This window comes from Chlamydomonas reinhardtii, chromosome 2 (assembly GCF_000002595.2).
Source record: "Chlamydomonas reinhardtii strain CC-503 cw92 mt+ chromosome 2, whole genome shotgun sequence".
Lineage (NCBI taxonomy): Eukaryota > Viridiplantae > Chlorophyta > Chlorophyceae > Chlamydomonadales > Chlamydomonadaceae > Chlamydomonas > Chlamydomonas reinhardtii.
Genome location: NC_057005.1, coordinates 1,971,330 through 1,985,200, shown reverse-complemented (window position 1 = coordinate 1,985,200; position 13,871 = coordinate 1,971,330). Strand labels below are relative to the sequence as shown.

Here is a 13,871-nt window from a genome sequence, read left to right as displayed (position 1 = left end):
ACTTTCCCATCCAGTTGCCCCGGGCCCGGCACACCTCCCCCTCCACCTCCACCTCCCTCCCTCCCTCCGACCTCCCTCCCTCCCTCCCTGCTCCTTCCTCCCCTCCTCACGGCGCCACATTGCCCATGCCACGCCACGCCTCCAAACTCAGCCGCTTCACCATCGCCTTGATCTGCTGCCCTGGCCCCAGCTCCCACAGCGCCACGCCACCCGATTCCGGCGCCCCCGGGCCCGCCGGCGGCGCCAGCAATGCTGCCAGGCAGGCCTCCCACTGCACCGGCTCCACAAGTTGGCGACCCAGCAGTTCGCGAATGGCGGCGGGGTCGGGCGGGAAGGGCTGCGCCGTGACGTTGGAGAGCACGGGCAGGCGCGGCGGCCGCAGCTGTACGGCGTCCAGGGCCTGTGGTGGTGGTGGAGAGGTGGGGAGGTAGGGAATTGGCGAGAGAGTAGGGCGTGTGTGTAAGAGGTGGAGTGGAAAGTGTTAAGAGTGGAAGTGCGGGTTCGGTTTGAGGAGGTTTCTGGGGCTGCGGTCCATATGCCTAGGGCCACGGTGCTTTGGGTTCGTCAAGCTTGGGTACATCGAGCTCGCATGTAGCCCACCCCCACCGCGGTGGTGGCGGGACCCCGTGTACCCACCTGCAGCAGCTGCTCGCGCGCGGGCGCCATGAGTGGGGTGTGGAAGGCGCCGCTCACCTGCAGGCGGTGAGGGGGTGAGGCAGGTGGGTGAGTGGGGAGGTGGAGCAGGGCACGTGGGGGAGGGCGTCCTGGGCCGTGCGGCTTGAGAGGCAGCGTGCCGGAACATGTGCGAGGCATGCGCACAGAACCTACTGACGCACACACGCATGCACATGCACATACACACACGTGCGCATGTTTCTCTACCACGCGCAGCCGCCTCACCGCCAGAATGGTGGCCTTGAGTGCGCCCGCCGCCAGCGCCCCCGCCCGCACCACCTCCAGCACATCCCTGTGGCCGCTCACCACTCGGCCCTGCGGACGGGGCGGGGTGGCAGGTGGATGGGACACAGCGGCGCTGTAAGTGATGGGCAACCGCGGCGCGCTGGCCTGCCCGACAGCAGCGGGTGCAAGCGCTGACAACAGCCCGGCGAGCAAATGAAGGAGGGCAGTTGGTGACACCCACCTGTGGGAAGAGGTAGTTTGCGACCTGGCACACACTGCCCGGAGCCGCGCCCGCCAGCGCCGCCGCCACCACCTCCCCCAGTCTAGCGTCTCCCAGCCCGACCACACTCAGCATGCCGTGCGGCCGCGCGCCGGCGCCCGCGGCCGCCGCCGCCGCCATGGCCTCGCCACGCGCCTTGACCACCTGCAGTAGCCACCACAAGGTATTGCAGCTGTCCTTGGGTGCGTGGAAACATGTGCGGAGGTATGTACGCCACGCACCGCTGTTACGCCTTGAAGCACACTCATGCATGTAAAACTCCAGTCCGTGAATACGAAGGTTGTTAACTGCGAAGCGTACTGCGGCCTGCCCTTGTTCCACACGACCCCACCACCCACCCGCAGCCCCTCTTCAAAGGTGAGTGCGCCCGCGAACACCAGCGCTGTGTATTCACCCAGGCTGAGGCCCGCACACACACAGCCGCCAGTGCTGCTGCCACTGCCTCCGGCGCTACTGCTACTGCCACCGGCCTCGGCCGCCGCCACCAGCTGCGGGTCTCGCGAGCGCAACAGCTCCACCGCCGCCAGCCCCGCCATGAACAGCGCGGGCTGGGCCACTCGCGTGTCGTCCAATGCTGATTGCGGGCCTGAGTGGCGAAAACAATAGCGGGCAGTACAGAAGCGGGCAGCGCAGAATAGGGCAGCGGTTAGTCGTTAAGGCGAGGATTATAGGAGTAGAAGGTAATGTGCTTGCTTATATCGCTGCCTGAAAGCTATGCGGATGGCCTCCCACCGTTGCGGCACAGCTCCTCGAGGTCGTAGCCCAGCACCGCCCGCGCCGTGTCCAACATGGCCGCCACCGCCGGCAGCGAGGCGGCGGCAGACAGCATGCCCACAGCCTGGGAGCCCTGTGTGTGTCAGAGGTAGGTGAGAGGAAAGCAGGTGGCGGTGTGGTGGGGTCTTGTACCACAGTAATATACGCCCGAGGAATGACAGAAGACGGCGGGAGGCGTCACATGCGACACCATACGTTACCCACTCGAGGGTCCCCACCTGGCCCGGGAACACAAACGCAACACGGCCCTTCGGCACCGCCGGAGTCACAGCGGCACTGGCAGCAGCCACGGCCGCTGGCGGCGGCGGCCGCGGTGCGGCGACAGCGCTCGTGGAGGCACCGCCGGATGCAGCCGTTGCGGGCGCCGACGCGGGACCAGGCACGGAACCGGAGGGCCCCGCGGCCTTGCCTGCTGCCGCCGCAGCAGCGGACGCCGCTGAGGCTGCGGCCTGCTGTTTCTCTGCCTGCTGTTGTTTCTTCTTCTCCTCAGCGGCCGCCACAACCTCGCTCCCGTCGCCACCTAGCACAAACAAAACCAGAAGCGCAACACGACATTGCGTTTGATGGCGCTTGTAGACAACGCGTGCCCAGGGCTGGCAGCAGTATTGCGGCGGTGACAGCGCCTGTGGCTGGGCCTACAGTGCGTGCCGCACACCCCCTAGACTAGTATTCCCATTCACCCCTGTGCTCTGCCGCCCTCGCCCGCCCCTTCTCCCACCTGCGGCCAGCGCGGCCAGGTACGCCTCTCGCAGCTGCCGCCGCTCCAGCTTCTCAGCGCGCCGCTCCGCCTGCGGTCGGGCACAAACCACAAACATGTGCGCAGGGGGGTTGTAGATACCAGCCCAATCGAAACCGAATCCGATGCACAAAAGCGAGAAGGAGAGCGTGGCCTATGGCCTGGGGGAGGTTGAGTTGGAGGAGGAGGGAGTGGTAGAGGCACGGCATGGCCTAGCTGCAGCCCGATAGCTCCCTCCATCCAGTGTGCCATGTGACGGTAATCCGAGTAATCTGCACGTGGGTGCTGCCAGCTGCTGCCCACCTGCGCGCGGCGCCGCGCCTCCTCCTCCGGGTAGGGGTGGCAGTAGTCGTGCGGCCAAGCCGCCACCACCTCGGGGCCGTAGTCGTACAGCGCCCACCAGTCGCCCAGGTCAGGGTGCGCGCGGGGCGCCTGGCGGCGGCGGGCGGGCGGGCGGGCAGGGGACCAGGGCGTGCGGGGTGGGCGGGCGGCGGTCAGGGATTCAGGGATATGGCATGGGCGCAGAGACGGGTTGTTGGGCACAGCAGGGTGGGTTTGCGGTTTGGGCCTTTGTGTGTGTGTGGGGGAGCGGTGGCTAAGGCGCACAGCCCGGAAGGTGGCATATGGGTGGCAGTTGCACCGGTTGCTCCTCCACTGCTCAATTCCCCTTCATTCCCCAGCCCCGGCCCCCAGACGCAAGCCCGCTTCTCAACCCACGCCCGCACACACCTTGGGCACATCCGCATACGCCGACTCTAGCGCCGCCAGCGCAGCCCGCACGCGGGCATCTGGCGGCGCCATGACGGCTGGGGTCTTGGGGCCGGGGTCCAGGTAGGGGTCGAAGTCGTCAGAGGTGATGGTTGGGTCGGCGCCGCGGGACTGGGGGGGGGGGCGGCACACGAGGTGCGGGCGGGAAGGCACAGTGGAGGTGCAGGTGGAGATAGAGGCGGGTTGTGGGGGCGGTTGACACCGGGCAGCGGTGGCCTATCGGCTACGTCATCCTCTGTATCACCCGTACCGCAACACGCGCGCCCCTGAGCACTGTGCTCAGGCCCACACACACACACACTCGTGTCCTCCACATGAACGGCTAACCCTGACCCCTCGACGCCTTGCCCCCAACTCAAAAGTATTATCGCTTGCAACTTACGACTCTGCCAGCGCTCCGCTCGTTTTAGTTGTTTTGGTATACCGTACTTTGGGCTGGTTTGGCAACCCCCCGCCCCCCCACACACGCGCCCACCAGCAGGTACTCGTACAGCTCCAGGTAGCCATCCAGGTGCGCCAGGTGCGCGGCGCGGTGCAGCGGCGTCAGGCCGCGCGGGTCGCGCTGGTTCACGTGCGCGCCCAGGTTCAGCAGGTGGTGCACCTGGGGGGCGGAGGGGATGGTGGAGGAGAGGGGAGGCGGAGTTGGGGGGGAGGGGAGGGGAGGGGAGGCGGAGTTGGGGGAGGAGAGGAGACGGGCGTGTGCGTGGTGCGTGTGCGATAGGCACTGGGAGCTAGGGCACATGGTCGTGGCGTGGTCCATAATGCATCACTAGCCCGCCACCGCCCACTACACACACACGCACGCACCATGTCCAGTTGGCGGTAGGTGACGGCGAAGTGGATGGGCGCGCCGGCACCGTTGTCCTGGGTCACAAAGTAGGGATCCACCTGTGCACACACGTCCGCACACGCACACATTCACACACATGTGCTATTCACTATTGAGCTCTCTACACACGGGAAGTAGGTATGCACACACATGCAAGGGACTACACGCAGGCACCGGCCGCGGGCTCTTGGCGCCGCACGTCCGCGGCGCACACACACTGCTGCTAGTCGCCACACCCAACTCCCGGACTCCGCAGTTGACCGGGCCCCGCACCCTGGACTGGACACACCGTGTGTTATAACGAGCACGAGGAAGACAAACACGCGCAGGACAGTGTGTGTGGGCACCAGCGCAGCCCACCACTTCCTCCCTCTTCCCAACCCCTTCCCTGCCCCTCCCTCCCGTTCCTCTGCCTCCTCGCCCTCCCTGCTTCCCCCCCTACCGTCTACCCCTTTCTTGACTAATCATGGATGTACCCCCCCACTCACCGTCATGATGCGCGCAAGCATCTCCGGGTCTCCCAGCCGCACCGCCGAGTAGAAGGCAAAGGCGTGGTAGCGCGGCTGCGGCGGGTGGCGCCCGCAGCCCGCCAAGTTGCGTGGCATGCTTCCGAAGCCGGCGCGGGCAGGCGCTCCGATATGGCCGACAGAAGGACAAGCTGCTGTGGCGCTCGTGGCGGCGGTAGCTGCGCGCGCGGGCGAGTGAGCTAGTCAAGCGTTTGACGCGGGCTGTTCCAGTGATGATCGTGACCGCGGCTGCGCTTTGCGTAGGGGTCGGGCGCAAGACTCTTGGGCGTGCTGCCGGCGCCGTGTGCCGTTGGAATTACGCAGAGCGAGTAGCGCGCGGCGCAGCGTTCTCAACAATGTCAGGCGTAACTTCGGATGGCCCTCCAGATACTTGTCTCGCATAGTCGGTTTCTCGGATGGTGTTGGATGGTGACACGGCCGGCAACCCGCGCCGCACCCCTGTTATGGACCGTCGCTCCAACGAGGCTCTCGATACTCAGGTTCCATGGCGAGCAGGCAGGTTCAATTGCTACGCGGCCGGGCGCTGTGTCCGTTGCCTCGAGCGCGCGCGTGGCTGCTTCTGCGAGCGTGACTGCTTCGGCGAGTCCAAGACTGGCCAGGCGGAGCCGCCCGCCGCCTCCGGCCCCGCCTGTCCGGCGCCCCCACGCGGCCATGCCCTTGCTCACCTCACATTCAGGCCCATAACTTGAGCACTGTTTCATCCAATGCGAAGGCATCGCGCGCGAGCGGCCGGCCGTCCCAGCCAGCGGCGCGGGCTCGCGGACGAGCATTTGTCCTAGGGCGCTGGCACGGCTTATCAATTGCTATTCCCTATTGTAGAAAAATAGGCGGCAGGGAAAGCGGCGCCGGCGCGCAGGTTGAGACCTGCCGGTGTTGTCTGGTTAGCGACCTGTGCTGACGAGCATGGCGTAGCGGGCAGTCGGCAGGGGTGTTGAGAGGTGGAGGTTTTCCTTGCTGTCTGGTTGGCCTGCTGCCTGCTGCACTAGTGCTTGATAGCTGGGCGCGACTGGGCACATATGGCGGGCGGTGCCTCGTGATGGAACATGGCAAGGGGCAGGAAAGCGTAGTCCCGATGTGTGTGGCTCCCACCCGTGCCCACATGAATGCGTAGCAAGAAGGGACAAGGCATTGGTGCGTCGTTCGCGCGCTGTTACTGTACCGACGGTAGCTGGCAGGTTGTGTCGATGTTTTGCTGACGCGCATTCCTCACGCTCCGGGCGCCCGGCCAAGGCGATAGCACCACACAGACTCAATGCGACGCCACACCGCGCGGATAGCATAGCCGATGCGCACCTGCAGGCAGTCGACCGGCGTCCACGGATGAGCTGTGTAGACGAGCACTAGCGAAATGCAACGGCGTGCAGCATGGCGGGCGGTGCCTGTACAAACCGACCCCGGCTATGTCCGGGAGATGAGGCTAGTATCGGAACCTTCGGCCTCAGACGGAGGACGTGGCGTGGCGGCACAGCCCACTTTTCCCTTGCAAGGGAGAGCCACCTCTTCTTGTTCCTAGGGCGCTGGCTTGTATCAAGGCCTGAGGCGGGCCTATCAACCCCGAAGCCTATGCAGGGCTGATAACATGGAAAGCCCCCTAACCCCTTTAATGCCCCTTGAACTCTGCGACACGCACTGCAAGCGCAAGGCGTTCTTGCAGCCCGTTCTTTGCCGCACACTGTTTTCCTCGCATGCACTCCGCCTTGGCTCCTCCCTGATCCCACGCCGCGAAGGCCCGGCTCTCATCATCCTGCGCTAGCTCGATCCGCTGCGGCGCTATCTGCGCTGCGGTTGCCCTCGCTCGCAATCCCCATCCGGACATCACGCGGCCGTGCCGGGCGGACCCGACAACACCCTCGCTCCTCAACAGATGACTCCAGCGTTCGGAACCACGCACATCCAGGGCGACAGAAGCGCCGAGGCAACACAGCACTCTTCATGGTCGGGGCACAATCCATCCACCACATACACACACCGTCAGCATACTAGTAGTCTCGTCTTGAGAGAAACGTTGTTCATCTTATGCACACAACCGTACCAACACCACTACCACCGCAGGGCCTAGAAGACTTCCAGTCGCAGGGCTGTGGACAGCGTCCCTCTTTGGCAAAACCGTGCGTCTCCTAGCAAGGACTGCACCGCAGGGAGAGGCACGGGCGCCCGCATGCCAGCCCGTAACGCTCTCATCTCTGCCCCTAGCCCTTCCTCCCGCCCGGCAGCATATCCTCTCCAGCAACAGCCGCTCGCCAGCTCGCGCCAGTATGCGCCCGCTCCGCCGTTGCTGCTGCCAGGACGGATCACGCGCTGCCGGTGCTCCAAGCCACCAACCGAGCGCAGCCTCCGTGCTCCGTCTCCTCCTTAACTCCCATCCATGCACAGTGTGCAAGCGCAAGCGCGCAAGCAGACGCTCCAAACCTGGGGTAGTTCAGATAGCCGCTTACAGCTCGTCCTTGTCGGACGCGGGCTTGTCCTTGTCGTCCGAGGTGCCCTCGTCGCCGTCGGAGCCCTTCTTGGGCAGCTCGTACGGGATCTTGGCGTTGGTCTGTTGGGAGCAAAGGCACACAGGGTTTGCTCAAACCGCGACATTCGTTTGGGGCAACCGATTGGGCGCAACCCCAGCAGCATGTCTGGTGCGGCGGCACAGTGTCGTCCAGGTGGCTTCCAGCTCTACCGTCAGGGTTACGAGCACCATACGGTATCTGCTAACCCGATTCAATCCTATACCTGCATGCGTCTTAAGACCGAACCGCAACGACGTCGGCGCTCCCCCGCAAACACCCACCTTGATGAACTTGGTCAGGGACTTGAGCGAGCGGTCGCCGCCCTCGAACACGATGGGGGTGCGGTCGCTGCCGGCGGGATAGAACAGGATGGTAGGGAAGCCCTTGACCTCGATCTCGGGGTGCTCGTTCTCAGTGCCATCCATCTTGGCGATGATGACGGAATCCACCTATTCAGGGCCGAGGTATAAGCGGCACAACCCAATATTGAGGTTAGTGCCAAAGCTGAGGTTAGTGCCAAAGCTGAGGATACTGGACGCCAGTTCGCTGGCCAGAGTCTTTTACATGTTGGGACTCTCGCGGCTGCCACCACCGCTCCAGCCGCATGTTCACCACGCTCCCTGCCCTGTCCGTAAGCCCCCTAGGAACCCTCTCTCTCGTGTCTCTCTCCCCCATCCGCACCTTCTTAAAGCGCTTGGCCAGCTTCTTGTAGATGGGCTCCAGCTTCTTGCAGTGGCCGCACCAGGGGGCGTACACCTCCAGCAGCACGTCCTTGGTCTCGTCCAGAACCACAGACTCCACGGTCTTGCCCACAATCTGCAGCCGGCATCACCGATCCACACTGAGCTGCTTGCGGACACGTACAAAGCGCACACACACATGTCGTTGTCCGTCATTCGTGCATCTGTTGCAGTTCGGCAGCCCGCCCTCCCTGGCAACCCAGGCAAGTAAATGTCACTGTGGTCCGTCGAGCAGTCCGTGCATTCGCATGACCGCGATCGCACCTTGTAGACGCCATCCTCATAGGGGTCCTCGGGGATGGCCTCCGACTTGAGCACGGCCTGCGCGGTGCCGTCCACCACGCTCTCGGCGAACTTAGCCACGTTGTCAGCCGTGAACTCGCCCTCCATGCGGAACTTCTTGTTCTTCTCCATGAAGAAGCCCAGCAGCTGCAGCACACAGACAGGCGCACATGGAGGTTAGAGAAGGGGGGGCGTCGCAACAGGTAGCGGGACGAGAGCTGGGTAGGTGTGCGTGTGCGAGTCGGTGTTGGAAGGGCACGGGTCGACGCTGCACGCAACGTCACGCGCTTACGTACAGCGCGGGCTGCTTTCACAAAGGGCAGCCAATGCCGTCCCACACATCCGGGCGCTGCACCAAAACCGGCGGTGTGCCCTGTCGTGCATGTGCTGCCACCCACCCACCGCCCGACCCAATCCCGCCAGACGTCGCCGCACTCACCACAGGCGAGGTGGCGCCCTTGAGGCCGAAGAAGTTGGTGACGGGGTCGGCGCCGTCGCCCTCGTTGTTGACGGTCACGAACACCAGCTGGCCCTTGAACTTCTTGCTGGCCTCGCGGAACACAGTCATGATCTACATACAGCGCCCATGCCAGAACCGAAGCGGTAATTAGTGACGTGCTCCATCGGTCTGGTATTGCCGCACAGGTGCTTGCTGAATATATCCGCCGTCCCTTCGACACGGTAAGCCGGCATACGGTGCCCGACGGCCTTCGCAACCCCGACCCGGCCCCTTTCGCCCCACCCTTAACCCTTTGCATCCATCCACCAACCCATTCCTTTCCCTTAGCCCCTCCCTCCGCTCCCGCCCCAGAGCAGCCGCGCGCGCACCTCGGCGTCGGCCTTCAGGTCGTCGGCGGTGGTCCACAGAATCAGCTGCTTGTTGATGCCGCTGTTGAAGATCTTGTCAGAGTTCTTCTGGTTGAACTCAATGGTGGGGGGCATCTTCTCCGACTTGACGAACGCGGTCAGGGAGTCAGTGTCGATGTCCGTGGCCAGGACGGCGGTGGCGCGGTCCTCACCTGAGTAACCGGGAACGTGGGAAGATGACCGTGCCCGTTCAGCGCACAACTTGCCAGGTGCACATGCTCATCTTGCCCGCCTTTGGTCACCCTGTATGCCATGCCACGCCGCTGTGCCCCCTGGCGCCTGGCGCCCTGCCCGCTCCACCTCGTTCTGCATGTTCCGTGCCTGCCGTCACTCTGCCACTCATGGCTTCAATGCACCACTTGTCCGCCGCCCGTTCCCTCTCCTCCCTTCAGTCGTTTCCACTCCCCCCCTTTTCCCTCCTCGCCCTGCCTCTTCCACTTCTCCTTCCCACTCTGCCCACCTCTCCTTCACCCCTGCCCTTCTCCCGCCTCCCGCTTGCCCGCCGTGCTCACCGGCGAAGTTCTTGACCACGGACACGGTGTCCACGGCGTCCAGGCCGGCGGCCTTGGCGACGTCGGCGCTGGTGGTCTGCACGAACACCACGTCCTCGGTCTTGGCGGCGTAGGACTTGAAGGTGTCGTAGATCTCGCCCTGTGTTGGGGGTGGTGTAGCGGTGGTATTGCAGGGTTTCCGGTTTGGCCGTTGATGAATCACGGTTAGATGCCGGTCCGTGGGGTCACTGCCAACCCTGCGCCGCAGCTGCTTCCACTGCCGACGGCGCAAGAAGGCCACAGGCCATGCAAATTGCCGCCGTCAGTTGACGCGTTGGGGAGCTCAACATTGTTGTTTTCTCCTACACGTTCCCCTGACATCACAAGGAGTCCTCACGCTGCAGCCCCCAAATCCCACTGGTTGATGCACCCGCGCCCACCTCCAGGGCCTTGAAGTAGCCGACGACAACGACCTCAGCGTCCGCCTCCAGGGACTTCAGCTTGTCGGCGTCCTCAACGGTCACGGCGGGGGGGCCAGTCTTCTTCTTCACCCAGCCAACAATGCCATCACTGTGTGGGTGGGCACGAGCGGGTCCGGATTGGTATACGGGGTTGCAGGGCTGCAACTGCGGCGGGCTGTGTGCCTAGGACCCGCCTTCTGGTGTGCTGGACCCCCTCTCTGATATGCTGGGGAGTGGGGTCTCCGAAATGCACTGTGGCGGGAGGCGCCACTGTCGCATCAGTAGGTTGAGACTGCGGCTGTGCTATGTGGGTACGGGCCCCCTAACAGCCACGCTGCTTCCGCCGCCGGCATTCTCATGGTGACGGCGCCTCGCCAGCAGAGACGCAATCCAGAAGCCCCGCATTTTGTTCAAGAGGCTTCGCTACACGACTCACGCGTCGCGGGGGCCGTTGTAGTCAGAAGCCAGCTCGCCATCAACGAACCACTTGAGGGTGGGGTAGCCCTGCACGCCGAACTTCTGGGCCAGGGACTCCTCCTGGGTGGCGTCGACCTGAGAGGCGGGAAACACAATGTGCGAGCATACGCCTCTAATCGATCCTCCACACCGATGTCATGACGCTGGGGAATGCAATTGAAATTGGACACCGGTGACAACGACGTTGCCACAACACTGTCGACATGGCTCTCGTTGCAACATGCCCCTGCCCCGTACCTTGGCGATAAGGGCATCGGGAGCAGCAGCCTTCAGGGCGGTGGCAGCCTTAGCGTACTCAGGCTTGAGGGTCTGCGAGGTGCAACGAGAACGAGGGACAGATCAGTTTCCGCTTTGGGCGCTCCGATGAAAGTTACAAGCTGAATCCGCAAGCAGCGCACCTTGCAGTGGCCGCACCAAGGAGCGTAGAACCTGCAATTGAGGAAAGCCGTCAGAATCGGGCTTAGCACGAGCGACGGGCGGATCTCTGATACTCACTCCACAAGCGCGAACTTGGACTTCTTGACGGTCTCATCCCAGTTCTTGACGGTCACCACAGTAACGTCGACGTCGTCGTCCTTAGGGGCGGCGGGGGCATCGTCCTCCTCGTCGTCCTCATACTCATCGGAAGCATGAGCAAACTGGTGCTTGGTGAAGGGCGCTGCCACCAGCAGCAGCCCCAGGGTAAGGGCAAGAAGGTTCCAACGGTTCATGGCGTAAACGTACTCCTAGAATTCAGGAGAACTTACTTACAGGGTTGCGCACGCGGCAACTTATGCCCGCGCTGCAATGGGGCAATTGCATGCGTGTCCCCTGTTTTCTGCCTGCAGCAAACCCTCCCGATGGACCACTTCTGATGCTTGATGTTTACCACATTATCCATCACTGCAAAGCGTGACCCGAACAACACAGGCTCGAAACCGCGACTGACGAAGGCTGTTGCACTGCGCTTGCACATTTCCCCGCGCGCACACAAACGCTCTTGCAGCATTCCAGCCTATGCAAACGTCCCGTACGAATAGTACGTTACTTGGCCACGCGACATACCACGCGACGCCGTCGACGGTTAAGCGCGGCACGCCCCTCGCCGCACGCAGCCCCCTGGATGTGTGCAGCTCGAACTCGACTTGTGGCCGTTTCCCAAGGGCAAGGCGTTGTTCACCCGCATTGTTTACACTTCATACTAATGTCCTGGAACCGGTAGCCTGCATTACCTGCCCCACCACTCTTACGTGGCTTCCGGTTGACGCATTTGCACGATCGATGGCAGTACGGCAGTACTCGGCTACAAACATGCGGCACGCGCTGATGGAGATGCTGCTTGGCAAACCGCGGCCTGCAGCCCTGCGACCTGCTGGCGGCGGTGGCGGTGCAGGGCCTGGCGGCGGCGGTGGCGGTGGCGGTGGCGGCGGTGCAGGGCCTGGAGACGGCGGTGGCGGCGGCGGTGGCACCGCGCCTACCGGCGGCAACAGCAGCGGCCACGGCGTTGGGCCCGGTGGTGGTGGCGGCACGGGCGGCCCTGGGCCCAGCGGCAGTGGCGGCGCGCATGTTCGGAGCAGAGGGGGCGGGCAAGGCCACGTGGAGGAGGACAGCGCGGCGCCGCCTTCAAAGCGGCGCCGGCGCGCAGGTTGAGACCTGCCGGTGTTGTCTGGTTAGCGACCTGTGCTGACGAGGATGGCGTAGCGGGCAGTCAGCTGCAGCGGCAGGGGTGTTTTCCTTGCTGTCTGGTTGGCCTGCTGCCTGCTGCACTAGTGCTTGATAGCTGGGCGCGACTGGGCACATATGGCGGGCGGTGCCTGTACCAACCGACCCCGGCTATGTCCGGGAGATGAGGCTAGTATCGGAACCTTCGGCCTCAGACGGAGGACGTGGCGTGGCGGCACAGCCCACTTTTCCCTTGCAAGGGAGAGCCACCTTTTCTTGTCACGATCGATGGCAGTACGTGGGTTCCTCGGGCCTCGCCATTTGCCTTCCTTGCCCTGCCTACATCTAAACCATACCCTGGCGTCCGGATGGAATGGATGGCTCCCGCCCCGGTGAGGTCCGGGAGCTACTGTATTTTGCGGTGTGTACAGGTCATTCCTTGGGGCATGGTGCTTGACAAGGTGCACGTTGGGTTGCGCGCCACATGCCTGACCAACGGCAGAGGTATGCAGGCGCGCCGCGATCGCTGCGGGATGCAGTAGCGCAGGGTGCGTTGCCGCGCCAGGAGTTGTAGTCGGGGCGGTTTGAGCTGACGTACGTGGCGAGGGCCTGCCGGTGAGCCACACCCTCCTACACAGCTTTTACGACGCGCTGCCCGCGTTGCAGCAGCCAACTCCACTGCTTGAGGCAGCGTACGCAGGTGCACGGTTGCGGGGCTGGTTGGAGCTAACAGCAGTGGTGCGGGCGCTGCAGGCATGGGCGCAGTGGCTGCGGAGCCGCAAGGTGTTGGTGCGGTGCGACTGCACTCAGACCGTCGCCGCCGCAGGCAGCGACTGCTCCACGCGCGTGCGGGAGGAATCGCAGCCTGTGCCGGCAGCTAACCATCAGCGCTGGCTTGGAGGTGCGGGCAGGTCATGGTGCCGGCGCTGAGAAGGGTGCAGGCGGGTCGTGCTGAGCAGGCAGCTGACGCAGGCGTGCAACCACACCCTGCACCCGAAGCCTCCATGTTCCGTCTAGCAGTGAGCGGCGGCGGCGGCAGATACGGTACCAGCCGAGCGTCGATTGCTGCGCAGCCGGGCTCAAACGTGCAGCCGGGCTGCGGCAAGTTCTACAGCCCGGAGCGCTCCCAGCAGGGGCAGCAGCAGCAGCTTGCGGGGAAGGGGCTTGGGGCTTTGTGCCGGTGGCCTTCGCCGTCAGGGTTCCAGCAGCGATTACAACGGCAGCAGCAGCGCGCTGGAGCAGCACCACGAGGGCGACGGCGGGGGTGGGGTGCCCTACAAGCGCAGCTGCTCGGAAGATGGGTACGGGAGCCAGGCGGAGAGGCACGGGGCTCAAGCCAGTCGGGGTCCTGACGTGGGTTCTAAGCGCGGGAGGAAGCTCTACATTTGGCCATGTCGCTTCGTTCTGACCCGCTCTTGCACATGGGTGTTTGGTGAAGGGAGCTGCCACCAGCAGCAGCCCCAGGGTGCGGGCAACAAGGGGTGTCAGCTTTGTACAGCTGGAAAATGGGCTGAGCCCCTGATAGAGCAAGGGATGTGATGATGGGCACCGGCGACAGGAACAGCACTGACTGCAAGCCCAGCGGGACTGGCAAAGGGGTATG

The 13,871-nt window shown here is 64.1% G+C and overlaps 2 protein-coding genes across 2 annotated transcripts in view; both read right to left on the bottom strand.

Annotated features, from left to right (window-relative positions):
• Positions 1 to 5,607, bottom strand: part of CHLRE_02g088250v5 (uncharacterized protein) — a 6,062-nt gene extending 455 nt beyond the window's left edge. Inside the window, exons 1-13 of the mRNA XM_043059371.1 lie at positions 4,776 to 5,607; positions 4,266 to 4,346; positions 3,934 to 4,059; positions 3,420 to 3,569; positions 2,994 to 3,122; positions 2,673 to 2,742; positions 2,173 to 2,474; positions 1,913 to 2,027; positions 1,519 to 1,766; positions 1,142 to 1,324; positions 901 to 990; positions 637 to 693; positions 1 to 400 (exon numbers count right to left, since the gene is read on the bottom strand). The exon at positions 1 to 400 is cut by the window's left edge and continues 455 nt beyond it. Of these exons, the coding sequence (XP_042927005.1) occupies positions 107 to 400; positions 637 to 693; positions 901 to 990; positions 1,142 to 1,324; positions 1,519 to 1,766; positions 1,913 to 2,027; positions 2,173 to 2,474; positions 2,673 to 2,742; positions 2,994 to 3,122; positions 3,420 to 3,569; positions 3,934 to 4,059; positions 4,266 to 4,346; positions 4,776 to 4,892 (1,962 nt within the window). The 5' untranslated portion in view covers positions 4,893 to 5,607 and the 3' untranslated portion in view covers positions 1 to 106. The remainder of the gene's footprint in view (positions 401 to 636; positions 694 to 900; positions 991 to 1,141; positions 1,325 to 1,518; positions 1,767 to 1,912; positions 2,028 to 2,172; positions 2,475 to 2,672; positions 2,743 to 2,993; positions 3,123 to 3,419; positions 3,570 to 3,933; positions 4,060 to 4,265; positions 4,347 to 4,775) is intronic.
• A 388-nt stretch (positions 5,608 to 5,995) lies between these two features.
• Positions 5,996 to 11,377, bottom strand: CHLRE_02g088200v5 (uncharacterized protein). Its single transcript, XM_001701703.2, has 12 exons — positions 11,123 to 11,377; positions 11,026 to 11,056; positions 10,865 to 10,936; positions 10,587 to 10,702; positions 10,130 to 10,259; positions 9,711 to 9,849; positions 9,160 to 9,350; positions 8,771 to 8,902; positions 8,314 to 8,478; positions 7,991 to 8,125; positions 7,591 to 7,758; positions 5,996 to 7,350 (listed from the first exon to the last, which is right to left on the bottom strand). The coding sequence occupies exons 1-12, from the start codon at positions 11,335 to 11,337 to the stop codon at positions 7,246 to 7,248; spliced, it is 1,599 nt and encodes a 532-aa protein (XP_001701755.1). The 5' UTR covers positions 11,338 to 11,377; the 3' UTR covers positions 5,996 to 7,245.
• Positions 11,378 to 13,871: the final 2,494 nt, after the last annotated feature.